Here is a 22,553-nt window from a genome sequence, read left to right as displayed (position 1 = left end):
TATATATATATATTAACATTCTGACGTACTATCTATTGATTTTGATCAAGTGTCTATCCTGATATATCTTGTTACTGATTTACTGGCCAGCCCTAGTTAGCTGTAGCCTCAATCGCCTCAAGTCACAGAACCTAATGACCTAATGTCCGGCAGAACTTAAAACGTCTGCCGGACAAAAAAGTTCCAAGAGAAAAATAAACTACATAGATTTAATAGTTCTGCCACAACAAAATGTAAGACCTGCAATTCATGTATTTAAGGTTAATTTACATTTTTCTAATGTATTTTAAATATTCTAAGGCTAATTTTTAGCTTCATGAATGTAAGACTTTTTAAAGACACCCTGAATAAGTAAATTTTTTTTCTTACATACCACTCAGTGACTGCTTCTGCTTGGGAGTTTTTGCAAAAGAAGCCACATCAACAAATGCAGACCCCACCAGTCGGTCTGAGTCGCTTGGCCTTGTAGTCCTGGTTTTAGAGAAGGTGACCCACACCTGGACCTCCAGCTTCTCCTCTCGCAGATACCACACCAAAGGTTGAGTGACTCCCAGCTCCACCGTTCTACTTYCTTCAAAGCTCACCGTGGCTTGGTCGCCCTCAACACACGGGTGCTTCAGTCGGGAGCAGATGGCGTCCTGGTCAAAGAACTTGTACCTGATGTAGCAGTAGGTAGAGCGCTGAAGCTCGCTCATCCCCGGAGGAAGCAGACAATGGACAGGAAGCCACGCTTTAGGCATTAAAAAAGTCAGTGAGAGTTTTCTCATGCCTTCTTCCCAGGATTCTTCATCATCTTGATGTGCCATTTCCCAGCCCAAACCCTCGGCAGCTTTAATCACCCTTTCTCTGTCTGAGTGGTGAGGGAAGCTGATGGAAAGCTCCAGGCCACCGACCAAGATGTGCTCCGGCTGTGAAGGACGTTTTTTACGAACTAAATACAGCCCGAACCAGCCAGAAATACCTAAATGTTTGAGAAAAACATGAATTAACTTCTGTGCTTATTAAAGAGAGCAGCTTGCCCCATCATACTTTTTTAATAAGTAACAGACCTGTTCTTTTATAAATGAGATCAACCAATGGTATTTTCACAGAACCTAACATGATCTGCGTTTGCTCAGAAGATGCTGCAAGGGAACAGAACAAAAATGTTAAAAACACAAACTCACCTTTGTGATCCTTACCTTTGTGAGCTAACTCAGACCCAAATAAGACTCTAATCAAATTTGGGTCTGAGGTAAACTGAGCTCCTCTAACCTTTTTGACCGTCTCTGTTCCAGACAGTAAAGACAGCGGATGCCTGCTCCAGCTGCTCAGCCAGGCTACAGGTTTCCCCGCTGCTCATGTGCAGCAACAGGTCACAGGTCACCTCCATGTGGTGGTCAAAGTCAGGGCAGAAAGTCCTGGCCACAGTGCGGGTACACCTCCTCTCGCTGTCAGGTAAGAAGGGCAGGTGGACTGTGACGAAAGGGTTCACCCCAACCTCCATTAAATGGCTGATTTGATTGTTTTCTTCTGATATTGCTCTGAAAAGATTGAAAAGAGGATGGAATGAAAAAGAACCAGGAGTTACTGTGCTAGTACAAAAAATGCTCGGCTTTAACTTGAATATGTTTCCAAAGCTTTGTATACGTAAGCATTTATCACTTTATGACCTTCCGTTTGTGAAAATTACACAGATGAATCACAGTAAAACACTCCAATATGTTGTGAGGCGAGTTTAATAGTGTACCTTGCTGCTGCCTTCAGCCCAGACGCTCTGTGCACTTGAACCACAAGCGTCACAACACGGGAAGCAGCTCCTCTACCAGCCTGTCCTTCAGGTCGGACAGGCCTGTGCTTGTAGCGAATGTAAATATCCAGCAAACCTGAGGGGGGGGAACAAAAAAAAAACAGGCTAAGCACATTGTTATTGTTTTAGACATAGTCTTCATCTGGATCACCTTTACAGATGTGCATGTGCTTACCTGAAGGCTGAGGTTGAAATCCTGAGTGGCCCTCAGTCCTTGGAACCAGGGGAAGGGAGAACATCTGAGCCTCATTAGGATGTTGTTTCTGCATGGTTGCCATGGCACATAATTTGGACAAGGGAAGCAATCCTCTGGCCACAAGCTGATCTCTGACATTTGGATAATAATATCTGCAAATAAAAATGATGAGAATCTAATAAACAAACCAGCAGCTGCCAGAATGGGAAATGTTGGAGTTTTAATGTTACTAAATGAGAACAGCAACTTAAGGACATGTGTACAGTGTAACCATATTATGTCAAAGCCAAGACAAAATACTCAGCCAATAAATGTGATTCTTTCAACAGGTTAGGATAGGTCAATGGTCTATGCAAAACATATTCATTACATTTTTTTTAACAAAATCATTCTTGGATGATTAAATTTCAGTTTGCTATCTTGAGCTCCGATCAAAACAAGCTGTTTTAGGGCATCTTGTCACTATAAATGTAAATACACGCCCCCCCAACTGAAGTATGTACTCGCATGTGAAAATGGCTGCAAACAGATGCGCAGTTATACAACTGTACATCTTTGAAAAGCAGAAGTGGAGCTTCCTGCTCAACCAAAAAAAATACAGCAAGTGATTTCTAGATGGCAAGTCAACAAATCGCTTGTGTTTTCCAGCAGCCATTGCACAGCGCATACAATGGTAAAAACCAGCTGACCAAACCTCCTGGAACTCCAATTGGGTTGCTAGGTGACAAGCAGCACGTCGCTGGGATTGTTAGGAGAAGGGCAATGCCTGCTGATTTGTGACATTACAACAGAAGTTTTTGAAAAAATCTTTCCCAAACACCAAAAAACATGAACTTATTGCCAAAAAAGAGCTAGGTGTTTCTTTAAGCACTTAGGCTATTTTTAGTAGCAGTCAAAAGCCAAATGGAAGTACAAAAACATGCAAAATGGGAATTTTGAATAACATGTCCCTTTTAATATGACATTTACCTGCACCACACTTCAAACTGGACGCCTCCTCCACTACTCAGGCCTTGACTCGACAGTGAGCTGAGCAGCAGTCGCTGGACAGGAACTCCTTCAGGAGCGAGAAGGACGTGAGTCTCGGTGTGACCAAACACCGGATCCGGGACGCAAAGAGTGGTGATGGTACGATACGGCTTCAGGTTCAAGCCTGGTGGAGGAAGAATTAGGGCTAAGAGGAAGGTAACATGTTGGGTTTAAATAGGTCTGTCGCATTGACAAATTTTACTGGATGATACACTGTCCCAGAAATAATAACTCAATGGTTTTGAGACCATTTTTAAGCATCGTAATATACTGATACATACAATTGCAAGTTTGCCCTCTCAAAGACAAACTTTAATTGTACAAAGAACACTTAACACTGGAAGATATTCTAACTATCAAAAATAAAACGAAACAAACAAAACCAATTAAAAAAACAGAAATAAAAACTAGAGATTGACCAATACATCTCCTGCCCAATATTTTGGGACGATATTTGTGTTTTGTTCTTATACCAACGTCGGCTGTTATGAGTATGCATTCACCGATGCAATAGTGCATCCAGAAACCATGCCTTGAGGTAACGTGACCAAACACTTTTCCGATCCCTCCATGCTAGAGAGCGGCTGGTAATGTTACAAGACTAAATGCAAACAACAAGGACAAGTTTTCAACTTTCAATATATTTTTAACTGTTTAGTTTAGCTCTATCTGCACTTTGAAAGCCTGACTCTGTCTCAGTGGTGTCAAATGTTCCATATTGTTTGCCACCAATCCTTAATTTGTTACGTTAATAAATTGAGACTTGTGTAACATTTGTTATGATTGTGTGATTTTTTATCATGTAAATGAACAATGAAAAAGCAATATTGGCTTCCAGATGAAAAAAACTTGGCAGCACATATTGGGATCAGTTGAATTGATGTAAAAAGAATCGGTATCAATATAGGCCTTTAAAAAAAAAAAAAAAAACTTTCATTGGTCAATCTCTAATAAAAACGCGAACAACCGAAACCATAAATAAAATGGATTATGATGCTTCTGTGAGGAAAATTGCCCTTCAAAAAATACTAATGATCAGAATGGAAATGATCGTTTATCATACAATTAATTCATTAATTGCTTATTGTGACAGGCTTAGGTTTAAAGTTTTATTTTTATTTAAGGGCAGCCTTACTGCTCTCTACAAGGCTCGGATCAACGTTGGAGGCAGCGCTGAACTCCTGGGAGGGGAAACTGTAGTGAACGTAGCAGTCAGCCTCTCCCCACACTGTGGACTGCAGAGGGGTCAGTCCGCTGACTTTCTCCACTCTTAGAACAAACACATGCTCCCTCATAATCCTCACTTGCGCTGCATTCACCTGAAAGACAAAGGCTGGGGTTAAAGGTTATTTAAGAAAAGTAATTCAAGCAAAGGTGTCACAATGTTTCAGTATTTGTGCATCAACACAATTGTACAAGTGCCTTTATGTAGCATAAGTAAAAGAAGAGGGTGAGGTTCTGAGACTGTTTAAAGTGAAGTTCTTCACTGATGTAATCAGCCATTCTATTATTCACATCAGTAAGCAAATATGTTTAATATGAATAAGTGAAAGCAGAGTAACAGCTCTTTTATTACATATTAGAAGTGCTGAGCACATACCTTTGTTTGTGGGTGTGGCTGGTGATCGAGCATGTGAACTGGTCTCACCACGTGAGGCGACGAGTCGTACTCCTCATCTCTGGTGCGCTGGAGGGAGATGATCTGCTCTGCCCGACCCATAGCCAGAACAACCCTAAGGTTTCCCCTGCAGCAGCCTGAGAACACGTCGATGACAGGCATGTAGCAGTCGACCCCTAAAACTGGGTACTGTGCCTGCAGAAGGAGCTGGGTGATCTTTGGGTCCCTAAAAGTAAGAAAAGGAAGGGAAATATCGAATCCCATTAAAAGGGTTTCATGCTGCCCAGTTTGCAGTCAGTTTTGGCAAGTTATATTGATACAATGTGTGACACAGCTCTCAATTAGCTGTTAAATTGCACAACAGCGCCCCTCAGAGGAGAAAGTAAATAAGGTAACTTTCAGCAAGTTTACTGCTAAAAAGAAGAGTTTGGATGGATGTACATCTGTCATAATAACAAATTTTGCTGGACAATAAATTCTCCCAGTAATTATTGAGATAAAAAATAATATTGTTGTTTTGAGACCATTTTCAAGTATTATATTGATGATGGAATAATAATGCAAGTTCGCCCTCTCAAAGACCAATAAACTTTTTTTTAGTAAAAGCACTTCACACTGAACCTCAAAACTCTAGGTCTAATGTTTTTGATGAGGGAATAATATCATAGCATGACATAAAGCTCAAAAAGACAATTTTGCTTAATAACTCCCTGTACAGTTATAAAAAATGGACTTGTTTTTGTTGTCTTACCTAAATGACACGTAGAATTGATGTAAAGGTAGTTTAACGAGGCCGAAGAGTCGATCGTTCCCGGAGCTTCCAGTTTTCTGCCATACTTCAATCACCATCATGTTATCCTTCATACGCTCTAAAAGTTTTGTTGTTAATCCCACTGGCGTTACCTTTTACACAAAAACAACAACAAAAAAGACAATCATATTTGGTTTATTTTGTAGTATTTTTTTGGGTTTTTTTTACATTTTCACTGAAACGTGTGTCCCAGCAAATCTACTCGCTTCTCTCCTCATACATCACAATGAGAGCACCCTTACATCCCTCTGTACATTATTTGATGCACAATTAAATTAAAACCGCAAAGTAGGTTGTGATGTTTGAATGTTCACAGAAAATTATTTAAAGTGCTTGGACAAAAATAGAGAAGTAGGACAGCAAAAGCTATTTAAAACATAAACACAGTGAAAAACACACGACTCTCTAAATATTCAAATATTCACTGAGGAAAAGCAGATTTCTTAGTGATATAAGTCTTCAAAGATTAAATCAGAAAAGATGGTTAGCAACAAACAGACACGTTTAGCAAGAATGGCAGTGAAATTAAATGAAGTGATTCAGACCGATGGAGATGGCTGAGTTTCTTGAACTCACCTGAACAAAGTTGAAGGTGGGGTTTGCCCGGCCCCAGCTGACCGTGGATCTGGCCGTCTCATCGCACCAGAATAGCTTACAGTTTAAGAAGACGTTTGGAGCCTGCTGTGGCCCACAGCTGAACTTCTTCCCATCTGGAACCATGAGTAAAGCATGCAGAAGGACCTGGGGCTCCTCTTCGGCCTGAGAAGATTTAAGCGGAGATGTTCGGATCCCAGGAGGATTCGACGATTCCCTCGTATGTGTTTGAAGAGTCCAAACATTCAGCCTGGGAGGATCCATCGCTGGAGCCGATAAGGCCTCCATGTCAGAACGCAGAGATCTTCCAACATGTTCTCTTTCGGGGTTGGCTGCGATTTTCAAAGGCAGCGTGTTTCTCGCAATCATGTTCCCTGTTTTTTCATTAGAGAAACTTTTGCTGTGTGTTCCTAGTTCTATGGAAACCTGCAAAATATATAGCAACTGGGTCACAACCCCTTAAGTTTGTTGCTTACAAAAATAAACAAGTAAAATAAAAAACTAAAAATTACTGTGAGAGGTCCAACATCCCGCGTTTCTTTGGTTCCCTCAGAGCCGCACACCGGCAAAACAACAGACTGACTCAGCTCCTGGCTCTGCAGCAGACTACGCAGAGCGTGAACGGCCTTACCAATAAAAACAGGCTGCAAAAACAGAGAGAAAACATTTCTAGCACCTGTCACACCGGCAAATGGTCAATATCTTGAACTGCTTTAATTAGCCTTATTATAAAAAGGTATTTTAAATTAATAAAGTAGCAAAAATTTTAAAAATGGGGAAAAAAATTACATTTATGTTTAAAAATTGTACAGCACCAGCAAAAGGTTACTGATCATACATTTAAATAAACTCTACAAATCAGCCTAAAAATTAATCAACTTCTTAGGGCCAAAAACATATAGATTTTACTTTTGTTGTTATTATTATAGTTAGGATTAAAATAAATTTTCATGGGCTTTAAAATTTTTATTAAATAATCTCGTCCTTCGGCTTTTCTCTTCAGGGGTTGCCACAGCGATTCACCATCTCTCTCTCTCCACTTAGTCCTGTCCTCTACAGTGATATCCTCAGAATTTCTTATAATTAATTTTACTTTAATCCAAACTTGATCACATATCTACTCCTTACTCCTTAAATTTTGACTGTTTCATCAGTTTTACATTATAATTGACAGTTTTGATCGGTTTTCTATTATTATTTTACTTAGATCTCATGCTGTTTGCACACTTGTCATTGTATTTTGAACTTCTGTAAAACATTTTTGATATATTTGCTTACAACTGGGAAAAGTATCTGTATGGCTATCAGATGGTTGAGAGTTTATTTCTTRTCTTCCAGTATCTGTATAACATATGAATGGGTAAATGATTAGGATGTTTAAGGGTGAATGAGGCTTGTTGTGTATCCGTCAACTGAGTGGTCAGACGGGAGAGAAAAATTTGAATTAGTATTTATCTTAATGTTTAGATCTCACTGACTGTTATGTGCTTGCTTTCCATAAATAAAATTTGTTTGTAGAAGCTAACTAAAGTAGTCTGAGTAACTTACTTTTTTCTGGTCACTCTTTCTTGAGTAAATCTTGAAAGTGAGCTCGCTCTCCCACCACAGCTTGATCGCTGCGGCGTTGAAGTGGACAGGAAACACAGAGAGCTGGTGGAACTTTACAGCTTAAAGAAACACACAGAGAAGCTGCATCAGACACAAACACCATAAGGAACAGTTTTACAAAGCAGGGCCGCAGCTAATGTATATTTTAGTAATTGATTATTATGTATTATTCTGACGATTATTCAGATACAAAAAAATGGCAGATTGTGTGGATTTTTTATTTAACCTTTCTTTATACAACATTGAAATGCAAATAATCAAATTAATCAATATCTTTTTTCAAATGAGAATAAAACATTTTACTGCAATAACAGCATTTCTTTGTGAAAGCTTGATCATTTGTACCAAAGAATATATCTGCAGATAAAAAACACTTTTAACGTCAACATGTTAAAAGCTCTACTCTTTCTGTTTTACTTTACATTAATACAGTGTATGGCAGATCTGTTGATTTTCTGCATTAACCGATTAATAACTGGATTCCAAAAGATGCTTATTAAGACAATTTTTTTTACTAAATTTGAACCTAAAACTAAAGCTAAGACTACCACTAGATGAATTCTGTGTGGAACATATTTAGTAATTAATGTGTATTTAAAAAAAAAAAAAAAGTAGATATTTTTGTATAGCTTTGGGTTAATTATTGCGCCGAGTGTGTTGTTCTTTCAGAAATTTTTAAAGTCTCTGTATACTCCAGTTAACGATTAATTGATGGCTTCAATAACCAATTCATCAAGATTAATCTGACTAATGGTTCAGTTACAAATAACAACAGGAAGAGTTACCTCCAAAAGCGATTTTACTGGAAACAGCTCTGGTCACGTCTACATCTCCACCTTTACTCCGCCCAAACTGACCCGAGGCTGAAGTCATCGGAAAAACATACTCCACAAAATATGTGCTATAAAAAAAGAGAAGAGATTCAGAGATTCTCAAATGTAAGTGTTAAAAATGCTAAGATTAGCTTTAGCTAAAATGAACATTACTAATTGTTTTACCATTTCTTGCTGGGAAATGGGCGCGGAGGTTTCCCTTTGACAGCCTTCTTGGTTGTGGTGGCTAAGCCGCCTGCAAGGACGGCGAGCGACTCGACGGTAACTCTTGCTATTCGGATGAGACTCAGCAACTTAAGCTGCTCTGCACTGAATGAAGAGTAGAGATCATCGCCACGATCTGCAAACTGCTGTTCATCTAAATTTGGACTGAAAAAAGTCAAAATGTGGGTCAGAATAGCCTTTGGTGTTTTTAAATGAAACCAAACGACTTTAGGATGTTTTTTGAGGCTCTTACCTTTGGCTGATCCCAGGTTTAGACTGCCTCGATATCTCTGGATGAGTTTTATTTGATGTTGCTGCTCCTTGACTGTTGTCCCCTGCAAAATCTGGTGCAGTGTCTGAGTGCTTAAAAACAATAACTTCAATAAGCTGAGACCTGGAAAAAATGGCTAAAACTAAAAGATAAAGAGTAAATACTCACAGGAGTTTTGTAAAACAGATTTTCCAGTAAGCTCTGATCGTAAAGCGGATCGTTGAGCTCGCTGTCTCCACACACACTGCTGTGGCCGGAGAGAGATTCAGGAGGTGACCCCTGGATGTCCCACAGAGGCAGTCCAGATGTCACAGAGCTGGGGGGGAAACAGAAAACAAATAAAAAAATGCTGGAAACAATTCAAATTTATTCTAAAACAAAAAGGGAAATCTTATRAAATATGCTCTTCTTTTTAGCTCATATTTTATTATCTAATTAAGTCAAATTTCTTAATTGCTTGTCTTGTTGCTTCATTTGTAATTTCATTTTATCAAAACAGGACTGTATTGTAAATGGGATTTTGGATCTCAATCAGACAAAATGTATAAAAAAAAGGTCAAATAAAGAAATAAAAAACACAATATTTGCAAAAGGTTTGTCACATTAACACAACAAATGTAATTTTTTTAAATTCTGATTTTATAATATATCTGTGAGGCAAGGTTGACAAATATGTTTAGCAATAAAACTAAAAAATAAAATCTGATGCTTGAATAGGAAACAGAAATAATATGCATTTAAAGTATCATTCATTTGTCACCTGAATACAATTCACCTTTCAGTGTTTGCAAAAGTTTTTACACCCCTTACATTTTTTTTACTCCATTGCATTTTATTGGAACTTTATGTGATAGACTAGATTTATCTGGTTGTGATCGTCATGTTAGCAGAGTTTAAAACGTCCAGCTGCTCAGTGGAGAGAGGTAAGGTTTGTCATTGCAGCATTGCAGGCGGGGGAAATGCAACAATTTGGGAAAATCTGAACGGGTCTGTTTGTATTGATTTTAACACAAAGAAATGAATGATAATTCTTTTTTTACAGTAATCATTATATTGAGATACTGATTGTTTTTGACAAAGAGGTTGTTGCAAAGTTTGTAGACATACTCTAAGACTTCCAGCTTGACTCGTACTTAAGGGGCAGTATTTTGTATTTTCCAGGGACATAGTGACCTTTCATGGCAGATTCAAGTAGCTATGTTACCTTCAGTTAGTATAAAAATGATGCCTTTATCAAATATGACTTAAAACAAATTTGACTTTGTAATTTAACAACTTGAAATTCAGCCTGTGTCTCTTTAAAGAAGTAGTTCATATAATGAGCTTAGCAGATGCACAGTAGCATCAGGTGCTTTTTGATGAGGCAATAACATTTTAACATGATATAAAGCACAAAAAAGTTATTATATAAAACCACCCCTTTAAAAGTGGTTCTACAAATTACTCATTTAAAATTGGGGCAAATACAAAACTACTCAATCCCAATAAAATGTATTGCCATTCGGGATTGTAAAGTGATAACACTAGGTGAAAAATGTAAGTGGCACAAATCCAGTGAGTCTACCTGCCAAGCAGCAGATCCACAGCTCTTTTGTCCATGTCTGGCAGACAGTCCAGGCCACTGTCTGAGGGGATGGCTCCATCCCCAGAGTCTGCATGCAGGATATCCTGAAGAAACATATGTGATGTAGAAGGGAACAAGCTGCAAACATAAAGCAGGGTAGCAGGTATTAAAAAAACATGTGCATTTCTGGAATCTTTAAAAAAATAAAGGCCACTGACTCTCTAGGTGTTTGGATGTTGTCCTTAGGGAGAGGGAGAGGACTGTCCTTCAGAGGTAGAGAAGAGTCGACGTCACAATTCAGAGCCGACTCCACCATTGCATTCCTGAGTTTGTTTCCCCGCTCCAAAATGACTGCAACCAGAAAAAGGTTAACAGTTATGACTGGACATTTTAGCTTTTCCACATTAGTGATTGACCAGCTGCATTTCTATTAACCATAAAATTGTGCAAACTGAAATTACAAAAATAAATACGCCCAATGGGAACATGCCAATTTAGAAAAAACTGAAGTTTTTTGAAAAAGACTTTTGAGCTAGAATGAGGTGGTGTTTCGACCATAGCTAAATAGTTGTATTTCACAAAACTGCAATGGAAACACTTTTTATGGGTCACATGAGTCACGTAATAAACAGCTGAATGTAACTATTTATGAAAACAACTAAGAAGACAACAGGAAGTAGTAGTGCGGTGATAGATTGTTCTGTTTTGTTTTTTTGGGACAATGTGCAGCTGGCTCCACCAGAGCTCTCTCCTTTGATGGCTGATAGATGATGAGCTAAATGGCTAAATTATGAATGCATCTCATGTAACTGTTTACATCTGTCGCTGCTATGATTTTTAATGACATCGCGTGAACAAGCTTTTTCACGTTATTTTAATTTAATTTCTTATTTAATGGAAACACCGCCATTGCAATGTTGTGTTTTTTTCACATTAGCCATATATAGATATATTATAAAATTAGAATATAGACAAAGATTTGCGCTCATCTGGAATGGAAATGCAGTTAATGATGTTGCTGCTGACCCGAGAAGATGTCATTATTTCTCGTCTCTGCTATCGAGGGACTTCCAACAATTTCGCTGTTTTGAAGTTTGCTGGACGTAGGAACCTGATTCTCCAGCGTCTTCTTATCCATCTGGACATTTTGAAAATATAAGTGGTCTTTTCCTCTAAAATGAACAAAGCAAGGAACACAAGAGATTAACAGAGGAGAAAAGCAAGGGAGAGTATTGTATGGGTTCAGCAACTCTCCCAAACCTTGGTGTGTTTCCACCACTGCTCCCGCCGGATTCTTTCCCACCTCCAGCGGTGACGAGTACTGGCGGCGGGGGAGCCGTCAGTTTGGGTACCTGCTGCTTATCAACGGTAGTGTCTGTGGCGGGGGCTGAGCTGCTGCTGTCGTAGGCTTCAGTCAGAGGCTCCAGATTCAGGGAAAGCTAAGAAGTCAAGATTGGAGATGAAAAACAACATATTTTAGTATTACAGAATATTTCAGTTACACTTAAGCCTGTATAAGGCAATTGAACAATTAATTGCATGATAAATTAAAATGAGCTTGATTTTTTGAAGTGCAATTTTGTTTACAGAAACATCATAATCCATTTTATTTATGGTTTTAGTTGTGTGTGTTTTGGTTTCCATTTTTTATTGTTGTTTTTTGGTTGCTGTTTTTTATTTCGGATATTTAAAATATCTTCCAGTTCCAGTGTTGAGTGTTCTGTACAAAAATAAAGTTTGTTAGTCTTTTTGAGGGAGAACTTGCATCATTATGCCATGTTCATTATATTACTTGAAAATTGTCTCAAAACAACAATATCATCATTTATCACAATAATTACTAGGACAATTTATCATCCAGTAAAGTTTGCAGTTGAACTGATCAGTCTGCTCACCTGGACTTCTCCCAGCTTTTCTGAGGTTGGCGACACTAGAGTGTAAAATCCACTAATAGGCTGCGACAGAGACAGATGGGAAATCCCAGCAACTTGAGCCCGAGCAACTGGTAAATGATTCGGCTTAGTCAGAACCTCCAGCACCAAAGAGCCCATATCTGTTCAGAAAAAAGAGCTATTGATTTGTAAAGGCAAAAACGTGACAGATATCCATCCATCCATCCATCATCTAAACATGATTATCCTGGGAAACTAGAGCCAATAAAGCCTTTTAAAAAAGTAATAATAAACACGCTTATTCTGGGAGCTGGCGCTTATTTCTAGCACTAGAAGTAATTGGGCGAGCATTAGGGTACACCCTGGACAGACTACCAGAGACACAGAAAACGACTATGCACGCAGAACGATGAACCTAACAGTCGTGTTTTGGAGTCCGGGAGGAAGCTATGGGACCCGGAGAGAAGTTATTCACCTGTAAGGTATGAGGTGAACTGCTTCGGGCCGCAGCGGATCGCGTAGCGAGCTGTGCTCTTGATGGTTCTTTGAGCCACCTGGGATGCATCTCTTGGAAAGAAGTGCGTGCCGTTGGACGACTCGCCCCACCAGCGCAACCTGATGAACGTTGGAGACGGAGGCTTGTGGACTGTCCATAAGACCCTGCTCACTGTCACACACAGGAAGCACCTCAGCTGTCCCTCAACGAGAGGGGGGAGGCTTGTTGAGGGAGACACATCGCTGGGGACTGACAGTTAAGTCAGGTTACACCAAGCCGGAGACACACAACACACAGTTACTTAAAAAGTTAGCTAAAATTTATTGCAGTCCAAGCTGGTTTTTGCTACGCATCATGCAGACCTAATTGAAAGAAACATGTTCAATAGATCTGACAGAAAAAAAGCTCGTGTACAAACAAGAGGTCGCACTTTAACAGTGTGTCTCTGTCTGCTGTATTTGTATTCATTTCATTTATTAAAGTAATTTAAAGTAATTTACAGTATTTAGAAATTTGGCTCAGTAAAAGTACTGAATCTTACTAATAATATTATTCAAGTAAAAAGTACAGTATCATAAAAGTACATTTCCCCCAAAAAAGTTACTGAAGCAAATGTAACTGGGTAAATACCACCTCTGGCTGTAAAGGATAAAATACCGAGTTATAACATATTAAATATTGTTGTGAGTCATTTTATTGAATCAAAAATGTCAGTACGGTGCAGAATGAGACATTACATAATTTATATGTGAACAATTTCATAGCGTTCGTATATGTTCTTACGAAAGTGACAGTTGGTTGGACGAGCTACCTATAAGTAGCATAACATTAGCATCTAGCTACGTTACATTTACCTTTCCTTTTGTTGCTTGCAGCTTTGGCAGACTTGTGTTTCTTACTCTTCATTCCTCAGTTCAGTAAAAACAGACCGTAACTGGTATAACTGGTAGTCTCTCCGAAACAGAGCATGAACCCTTCGCTGACATGTTTATTATCGCTCTTCGGTGAACTAATAATCAGTTTAACTGGAGCTAAACTAGCCGCGCGCACACACAAGTACACACAAACCGAACAAGCGCGGAAAACTGTCTCCGAGCAACAAGACACACTTCCGCTACCCAGAATGCCTTACTGATGCATTCTGGGAAATATAGTCTGTTTCTTTCTTCCTCTTTTCTTTTCCTTCCTTCTTTCTGTCTTTACTTCATTTTCTGTTTTTTTACTTGGTTATTTCTTTCACTGCGCCATCTAGGTTACGACGATGATAATTTAAAATTATTATATTGATTTCCCCTTTTTTCAATTACTCCACCCTCTCCCAAGTTCTTTTTAGAGGCTCTTATGAACAGTGTATTAATATTTCAGGAAGCAAAGGCAAACATATTATTTCTAGGTTCACAAGATATTTAAATTAAGAGCAAGAGAAGTATATTTTCCCAAATGTCTTAGATTATAAATGTAATATGATATACATCACTGAAAACACTTCAGTATACCAAAATTTCGTCAGACTCCCTTATCAAAATGATAAATGTGTTTGCTTATTTAATACGCATGCAAAATGTTGCACTATGTAGATTAGATACATATAAATTACAGTAAATTACATCTTACTGTCAGACAGTTCTTAATTTGGGTTACAAATAATTGAATTAATTAAGTTCCCAATATTGTTGTTTATATAAAACATGAGGCATCACAGACTCCATCATGTGGGCACCACCAGCAGAGGGAAGCACTGATCTGTCACATTATTTCTATAAAAACGAAGGAGATGCAGAAAGACCGTTATGACATGAATGATTTAAACCCACTCACATGAGGAAATTAATCAGGTTGACAACGAAATGAATTGTAGATTCAAATTTGTTGGCGGATCACTTTAAGCTTCTATTTTTCCCCACTTTTTGACAGTTTGTTGCAGAATACCAAAGATCTTCTCATGTGTGTTTTAGGTAGTTTGAACAGCCGCTGAGTCACTCTGCATGTTTGCTGTGGTAACAGTGAGAGCTGCACTGTGTGTGTAGGGAGAGGGAAAAAATAAATATCACATAAATATGTGATATTAAAAATAATGTCACATCAGTGACTTGGGAGTTTTCCAAACTTTCTGGTTTATTCGATTGCAGATCGAACATCCTAACAGCATAATTTCTAATCTTAATAAAAGCACATAGTGTATGTAAACCACATGATTACCACTTCTAAATAATATAAGCTCCAAAATGTGAGTTTTTAAACAATTCCGTCCAAGTCCAAGGGTCATTTTTGTTGTACATTCAAGCTTTTTACTAGGGCCTCCAGCGAAACAATACAGAACAACCTTCCTCTCTCTAACAGCTCCATGGGAAAATATTGCTCAGTGTGTGCGCAGGAATGTGCAATAGAGATCTGTTACACGCTCTCTTCATATATTTTCTGTGTGTCTGTCTGTGGCTGGAAAGACTGCCTCAGCTGGAAATAAAATTTATGTCTCTGTGGGAATGAAAAAGTATGAAGATCTCTGCCAGTCAAGCGGCAGGACTTTCCCCACAACATTTCCATGCAGAAGGGTTCAACGGATTTGAGATTTTAATACTCTCTACGAACCAACATCAACCTGTTTTCAGGAGGCTTGAGAAGTATTTTGACACATATCAGAGAAATATGCACACAAGGTCAGCTGTTTGTTCAGAGAGTTTTAAAAACGGTCAGACTAACAGGGATATAAGTATGAGGCATAGAAAGAGGCTGATTTAATGGTTTATTTGTTTCATTAGACCACGTCTTCATCGGTCTGAGTCAGAAACAGTGACAGTGACGACACTCTTCCATCAGGCATGATAGAATGAGATGTTTTACGCAGTCTGAGCTTTACATTTTCAATGATTACCAAATTTAGGACACGTTTAATTTGATAATTTACGTCCAACGCAGATCGTGTGCCCTGCACGAGCGTCTTCCAGCATTCCTGCGAAATGCAAGAAAGGTAAACACTCCTCCACTAGCATGAAGTGACTGATGGAAACAGTTGGTCTCCATGGGCTGATTTTGCTCCACCTTCACCTTCACCTCCACATCCACGGCAGGAGTGTCCAGGCTCCCTGGGGTCCTGGGCTCCAATCAAAGGTGCAGGCTGGCCCCTCTGGCACCTCCCTCGTCTGTGCACACACACACACACACACACGCACACACTCACACACACATGCTCTCTCTCTGGCTGCTGCCTCATCTCTCCTTGCCAACGTGCCTGACAGTAGTAAAGGCTTGTACTCCCTCTCACTCCTCAGGATTCGGGCTGCAGCGACGCTCAAACTCTTGACCGTACTCGTGGATCCATTTGTTGGCCACTGTGGTACAGAGACATATTGGAACTGCTGTCAAACAAAAATAAGCAAACAGCGTTGACCAATGCGTCTCTTTTTCAGCCTCTCCAAACACGTTTCCAACAAGCATTCCCACCTGTTTTTAAAGTGCAAGTTGTTGTTGACCTACACAGTGACTTCTTTTGCAGCTGCTTCCCAGTTATTATCATTATTATTATTATTATTATTATTATTATTATTATTATTATCCTTAGGTCGGTTTAAATAGCCTGCAAAATAGATTTTGCTTGTCTGAGCCAACCGGCAGCAGATGTTCACTTTCCAAGATGAGCCCTCAGAGTCTGAACTGCAGGCTGTAATATCGCTATACTCAAACTCAAAATGAAACACAGATGGGCTCCAGCTCTCCTACATGAGGAGATTAGATGAATGTTTCGAGAAGCAGACGGCATTTTCTTGGCCAAAAGTCTCGAGCGTGAACACCAAGTCTTACCCCACTTGTCACCGATGAGCACCGGGCAGCCAGCATGAAGGGTGTCTTCGTCTCCCTGACCATTTCTGTGGAGGTTCCACCAGAAGATAGCAGCTTTCTGAGAAATACCATAAAGAACAGATTTTGATACATGCCAAACATGCTTCTTATGGATTATTTTTATTTTGATCAGGGGCAGATTTAGTAAAATGTGGGCCTCTCATGGGCTAAGGCACGTTTTGGTTTCCTACCAACACTAATTTCATTTGAATATGCAAATTAGACTGAAAGGTAGAACTACACATTAGTGGATATGAGCTGATGGATGGTTGGTTTTATATGATGGCGTGTTAGGTAAAAGAAAAGGAGGAGTACATTTCTGCCAAATGTTTTGAGATTAATCGCTGAAATTTTTTTTTTTAAATCATGGAAGCTTCTGAGCTCCAAAAGTAAAAAAAAATAGCTTGAAAAACACTCATAAATTTTGAGATTAAGCTCAGAAATTTAAAAAAAAGAAAGAGAAAACCAACGACGTTAATTTCTGAGATGGAAAAGTTAAAAGATCGCAAAAAAATTTGGGAGTAATCTAAAAGATTTTCAAAAGTTTTCAACTTCTGAAACTCAAAATTTTTTTTATATAAAATGTATTAAATTAATCTCAAAATTATGATGGCCCTAATATGCCGTCACATTTTAACACGTCCCTTGTCAGATGGTTTTGTGTTTTCCCCAAAAAGATGTAGCCTAGTATAAAATACATTTTCAACCAGATAAAAAACCTCGTTCATTTTAACGGGAGACACTATTTCATTTTTACAGCAATTACTAAATTAATTCAAATTAATACCAAATTACCTGAATTTATCCAGTCTTCTGAGAGGTCAAACACGTTCTCATAATTTGTAACAGGAGTTTCAAGCAGCACATCTGTATGTTTGATTACTTATTTCTTTAAGATTCCAATTACAAGACGTAAAGTAAACACTATGAAACATTCACATCGTTTCCACTCAGAGAAAACATGTTGGTAAAATTAAAAGATTACTTTAAACCCAAACGTGCCAAGAATATGAATGATTGTGCGACTTAATGGAGTTACATAAAAGAGTTTCCTGGCAACCAGAAAAGAAAACCTCGAAATGGACGCAGAGCTGTTGGTAAGAAAATCTCTCCATTTATAGTTCTCACATAGCTGGATTAGAAGCATATGAAACTCAGCCTTGACATCAAAATGTGAAGATAGGAGAAACATCTTGATGATAACCGAAGTGTTTTACCTCCACAACTGGAACACTGAAGTTGGCATATATGAAGGCCGTGGAGCCACCAGCTTCCACTGAGCTGAGCTGTGGAAAACAACATTCCTTTAGAGCAGCGTATTGTGTTTATGCCTTGATGCAATAAATGCAAGTGAAATTTGCCAGTTGAAATGATTTAGGGATCATTATTTCTCACAGCTATCACGTTTTACGATCAGTTTATTCCAATGTAAAAAGAAAATCACTGAGAAAAGTTGTAAAGTAGCTGGAAAAGCATCATGAGATAAAAGTCTTTCTCCAGGGCAACTGCCGGATGAGCCCACAGTAAAACTACAGAAATCTGACCAGCAGCCTCAAGTTAAAAGCGCAGATTTGACTTACGTAGATCATGAAGGTCGCCATGCGGTTCCCAGTTCTCAGCTTGAAAACAGGACTGGAGGGTGACTGGTTTTAAAACAACACGGAAACACTGTCAACATTTAACCAACAGACGCGGCACCTTGCAAACATTTGCCCTTCAACTTTTTCATGTGTTGTCATGTTACGGCAACAAACTTCAGTTTATTTTATTGGTGCGTCAATTTATACATAAAATAGTGCCGAATAGTGACATGGAGAGAAAATAACATGTTTTTCCAAACTTTTTCCAGATAAAAATCTGAAACAAACGATCCCAAACTGAAGTTGTGGTTCACTTTCCAGCAGGACAGTGATCCTAAATATACAGCCATGCTTACATTAGAACAGCTTAGATAAAAGTGCTTGAATGGCCTAGTCAATGTCCAGATATAAATCCAACTGAAAATCTGTCTACTCATGAAAACTCCCCCTGCGATCTGACTGAGCACGATCGGTTTGACCAAGATTTAGCAAAGATGTTGACTCTCAATGAGGCAGGCTGCTACAAACAGCCATAGAGTTAGAGGTGTAACCATGGTGATGAGAGCGATAAGAGAAAAAGGGAAACGAATGCCACACTTTTCAAACTTTAATTGGTAAAAGACTTTGAAGTCCATGAACCCTTCAATTCACTCTTCAAATTCATGCATCACTTTGTGTTGCTCTCCCAAATAAAATCCTAAATACACACAAGTTTTTGCTCGAAATGTGGGAAAATGGAGAAAAGTTTAAAGGGAATGAACATAAACTTAACCGCAACTTTGTCGACTTACTGTGGCGTGGTCAAAATGCGGTTCATAGTGTCCACCAATCCCATAATTCACCACCTGCAGGAACTCGCCATACGGGTGCGTCACATTCAAACCCGTTACCACGGAAATCCTTCGGTCCAACCTCCCAACGGTGGAGCTCCCGGAGCCTTTCAGCCAGGCACTAGAGATCAAACATACCCAGTCGGTTCGTTACACCTCCGGATGTTCGGATGCACACCAGCAGCAGGAAAAATAGTTTAAAAACTTTTTATTTATTTATTTTTTTACCTCTTGCTGATCCGATAATCTGCTGTTTCCTGCTTTTCTCCAGCTGCCACCACGGATCTCTTCAACTTGTTATGAAAGGGCAGAAAATAAAATATGAGCAGTTTTATTTGGGCTTTTTTTTTATTGCTCAAGCTGTTGAAGTGAACCACAAACTGTGTCACTGCACATATTTTTGGACTGACTCTCCACTTCTCTAAGCCACTAAAAGCAGTTGGCAATCACTCTGCCTTCTGCTGAATTTATGTTTACCAATCTCCAACAGAAGTATAAAACGGACCCACTTTGTAGAACAAGCAACCTGATATTCAAATCAACAACAGAAACAAATTGCAGTTTAAACTGTTCGGACGCTGAAGCGGACGGTCTCCTTTCGTGAAAACTCGTGAAATATGCTGAAAACAACTAAACTGAGAGACCTGTCAAAAACGACTCCGGGGAAGTAAAGAGCCGTCCAGCTCGGTACCACAGGCCTGCTTCCAATTAGCCCACAAGCTGACGTAGTGATGACATGGAAACTGAGCTCTCCATCTGACCAGCGGATGGAAAGCTCTCAGAGAAACCTCAAAGAGACTAAAGAGGCATCATCCTAGTTAATCCATCAAACAGATCCTGAAGCACATGAGTCAGCAGGCTGAGAGTTAAGAGAAAGGTTTCTGTTAAATGTCATCTTCGCATGAGGCTCACTGTGTTTTCCTGGCAAAGCTCAGGGAGATTGTTTGCTCTGCTGGAGGAATTTGGCTTAAAAAAAAGGGGGGGGATTCATGCTTCAGGAAGTAGAATGAGATTTGCCTTTGAAGGAAGTTGAGAATGGATCGCAGGGTACCATCTTGAAAAGCGGAAGAGCATTTCTAATCTGACTGAGATGCTGAACTGGTGATTTGATTTCATGAAAAAGAAACACAGCTATGGTATCCGGTTAAATGGCCAGGAGGAAATTAAAAAGGGCTGGAATAAAAATAATAACTTGGAGCTTATTCCTCAGGAGGGTTGCATTAATGCAAGGGGCCAAAATGATGTAATATGATAACAAAGCAATAAAACAGACAGCATGAGGATGCAGAAGAAATTAAAAAACAAACAAGCATGAAAATAAACACAATTTTCTTCACATTGGGTTTGTTAAGGGCAGCATTATGTATTTTCCAGGCACATGGTGCCATTATATAGCACCTGAGTTGTTGTTATAATACTGCTGTAGATGTCAAACATGACTTTAAAGAAGTTGGACTTTGCAATTTGATGCCTTGAAATTGGGCTTCTGTGTCTTTAAGAAACCCCTCCTCTTTCTAACAGTTCCTAACTCAGCAGGCATTTAGTTAAACCAAGTGTTTGCTAATTGCTGCTGCCGCTAGTCTGGAGGAGCTAAGACGGGAAGGTGTGTGGGAGGGGTGTTCTGCACCCCGAATGGTTGCCACGGGAGACTCCAGGGTTCCCCAAACACACACAAAAAAAATCAAAGCAACACTCAGAGTATATTTTTGATTATAGAATAACATTATAGCATTACATAATGCTCAAATAAAACCCATCCTTTGAAAGATAAATGTAGGTCTTTGCTAATTCGAACCAATTAAAAAAACTGTCTTAAGTTCTGCTTCAGAATCACTAGACAAACCCAGACAGACAAACATTTGGGAATGAAAGCAAATAAAAGTCAAACGTTTACGCTGGAAACCCTAGACCTGCGTATGCTCAAGCGACGATCACCTACGCCAGGCTGTGCGAGCCTCTTGATGTCATCCACCTCGGCGTCTGTGATGAAGTCGTGGTAAAGCTCCACATGAGGCTGCAGGCTCAGGACCTCCCGCCTCACAGGCTGCAGCAGCAGCGCAGGGCTGTGGTTGTTGGTGAAGAGGTCACAGAACAGTGCGGGGTTTTCAAAGTGCCTCGGCTGCAAGAGGGAAAACAGGCATCATGAAGTCCGTTAATGAGATCGAACAAGGATCAAAATTTGCTGCATACATTCACCTAAAAGGTTGACGGTCAAAAAAACTTATATAGATGTACATGTGAGTATATATACACAGGGGTGAAAGTAGGCGAGTACGGTCGGGTACTGCGTACCCCTAAAAGATTTAGCGGGGGTACGCAGTACCTGCAAGAGAGGGGAGGAGGGGAGCGGCTGTCTGCTGTAAAGAATCAATGGGTGCGTGCAGCCACTAACCAGCCGTGACTGATTAGTTTTTCAAGAACAATCTAAAACACAACTTAATCAGTTAATAAATAGCTTTTTTCTCATTTCATATTGTTTCTGAATTGTTCTTTACTAGAGCAGGGCTGCAACACGTCGATCGTGGAAAGTTTTGTGTGAAAGTCAGGTGTGCTTAAATGACAAAGAAAGACAGAGAGTAAAAAGGTGCGAGTGGTTTAGAGTTGATCACCTGTTCAGGTTATTTTACTTTTGTTTACCTTTGCTGTGGCGCATCACAGCCGCTGTAGTTTCTGAACGTTCAATAAACAACAAACTTGGACTATTTATCTCGTTCTTTGTGAGTATTCTCAACAAACATCAAACACAGTAAATATGTTTCATTAAGTATTTAACAAACAAATGGCTTCTACCGCGATAATTATGTGAAATTAAATTAATTGTTTAATATTTTAAAAAAAATAGTTTGGGCATTTTGCTGGAGAAAGGAACAAGTACCCTTCCGAACCCCACTAGGCTCAGAGTCTGAGAGGCTTTTTCTTTATCAAACTACTTTTTTGCCTCTTATTTAGTGGAAATATTGATGTTGATGATACTTTCTCCAAAATGATAACCTTTTTCAACCTTTATAGCTCTACTGTTGAAAATGAGGTCCAACATTCACAAATGACATTGAAATAAAATCCAGTCCAACATCTGGTTTGAGGTGATTCCTCTGGAACCTGTTGGAGGAAAAATATCCCAACTTCAGAAGATGTGCTTTTAACTTAACAGAGCTCTGTGGTTCMTCCTATCAGTATGAGAGTCAGGATGAGGAGGCATCATGTTAGGAAGAGAAGTGGAAGCTGCAGGATCTTCAGAACAAACAGGTCATGATGCTGGGCTACTGGTTATCCCTCTGTCTGGACACAGGAGCAATAGAACCAGTTTTAAAGATAAAATGAATGGTTATATGCCAGACATGGAAAACTGGGATGCACTCCATGGCACGATGTTCAGGATTTAGGTCTCATGGCATCTCAAG

At 39.3% G+C, this 22,553-nt stretch overlaps 2 protein-coding genes across 7 annotated transcripts in view; both read right to left on the bottom strand.

Annotated features, from left to right (window-relative positions):
• The window catches only part of c2cd3 (C2 domain containing 3 centriole elongation regulator), a 21,502-nt gene extending 7,499 nt beyond the window's left edge, over nucleotides 1–14,003 (bottom strand). For 2 of the 3 annotated variants that reach the window (XM_008424890.2, XM_008424891.2), the window contains exons 1-23: nucleotides 13,760–14,003; nucleotides 12,885–13,154; nucleotides 12,413–12,570; nucleotides 11,778–11,956; nucleotides 11,544–11,689; nucleotides 10,736–10,868; nucleotides 10,518–10,655; nucleotides 9,122–9,269; nucleotides 8,936–9,045; nucleotides 8,644–8,847; nucleotides 8,431–8,546; nucleotides 7,586–7,704; nucleotides 6,550–6,681; nucleotides 6,020–6,463; nucleotides 5,384–5,535; nucleotides 4,615–4,858; nucleotides 4,150–4,333; nucleotides 2,955–3,138; nucleotides 1,965–2,137; nucleotides 1,730–1,865; nucleotides 1,255–1,523; nucleotides 1,050–1,124; nucleotides 374–961 (exon numbers count right to left, since the gene is read on the bottom strand). In XM_008424890.2, the coding sequence (XP_008423112.1) occupies nucleotides 374–961; nucleotides 1,050–1,124; nucleotides 1,255–1,523; nucleotides 1,730–1,865; nucleotides 1,965–2,137; nucleotides 2,955–3,138; nucleotides 4,150–4,333; nucleotides 4,615–4,858; nucleotides 5,384–5,535; nucleotides 6,020–6,463; nucleotides 6,550–6,681; nucleotides 7,586–7,704; nucleotides 8,431–8,546; nucleotides 8,644–8,847; nucleotides 8,936–9,045; nucleotides 9,122–9,269; nucleotides 10,518–10,655; nucleotides 10,736–10,868; nucleotides 11,544–11,689; nucleotides 11,778–11,956; nucleotides 12,413–12,570; nucleotides 12,885–13,154; nucleotides 13,760–13,811 (4,354 nt within the window). In that variant the 5' untranslated portion in view covers nucleotides 13,812–14,003. The remainder of the gene's footprint in view (nucleotides 1–373; nucleotides 962–1,049; nucleotides 1,125–1,254; nucleotides 1,524–1,729; nucleotides 1,866–1,964; nucleotides 2,138–2,954; nucleotides 3,139–4,149; nucleotides 4,334–4,614; nucleotides 4,859–5,383; nucleotides 5,536–6,019; nucleotides 6,464–6,549; nucleotides 6,682–7,585; nucleotides 7,705–8,430; nucleotides 8,547–8,643; nucleotides 8,848–8,935; nucleotides 9,046–9,121; nucleotides 9,270–10,517; nucleotides 10,656–10,735; nucleotides 10,869–11,543; nucleotides 11,690–11,777; nucleotides 11,957–12,412; nucleotides 12,571–12,884; nucleotides 13,155–13,759) is intronic. The other variant, XM_008424892.2, reaches the window with a different exon arrangement.
• A 1,628-nt stretch (nucleotides 14,004–15,631) lies between these two features.
• p4ha3 (prolyl 4-hydroxylase, alpha polypeptide III) overlaps nucleotides 15,632–22,553 on the bottom strand; it is a 13,987-nt gene continuing 7,065 nt past the window's right edge. Inside the window, exons 7-14 of one of the 4 annotated variants that reach the window (XR_535114.2) lie at nucleotides 21,092–21,271; nucleotides 19,381–19,445; nucleotides 19,114–19,273; nucleotides 18,323–18,385; nucleotides 17,960–18,028; nucleotides 16,704–16,800; nucleotides 15,951–16,234; nucleotides 15,632–15,855 (exon numbers count right to left, since the gene is read on the bottom strand). Coding sequence is in view for 2 of the 4 variants with exons in the window: in XM_008424888.2 (XP_008423110.1) it covers nucleotides 16,164–16,234; nucleotides 16,704–16,800; nucleotides 17,960–18,028; nucleotides 18,323–18,385; nucleotides 19,114–19,273; nucleotides 19,381–19,445; nucleotides 21,092–21,271 (705 nt within the window). In the remaining 2 variants the exon portion in view is untranslated. Of the gene's footprint in view, nucleotides 16,235–16,703; nucleotides 16,801–17,959; nucleotides 18,029–18,317; nucleotides 18,386–19,113; nucleotides 19,274–19,380; nucleotides 19,446–21,087; nucleotides 21,272–22,553 lie in introns of those variants that run through there. The other 3 variants (XR_535113.2, XM_008424888.2, XM_008424889.2) reach the window with 3 other exon arrangements.

Source organism: Poecilia reticulata, linkage group LG13, assembly GCF_000633615.1.
Source record: "Poecilia reticulata strain Guanapo linkage group LG13, Guppy_female_1.0+MT, whole genome shotgun sequence".
NCBI classification, from domain to species: Eukaryota; Metazoa; Chordata; class Actinopteri; order Cyprinodontiformes; family Poeciliidae; genus Poecilia; species Poecilia reticulata.
The sequence above is the reverse complement of the archived record's forward strand: the minus strand, read 5'-3'. Positions and strand labels throughout refer to the sequence as shown.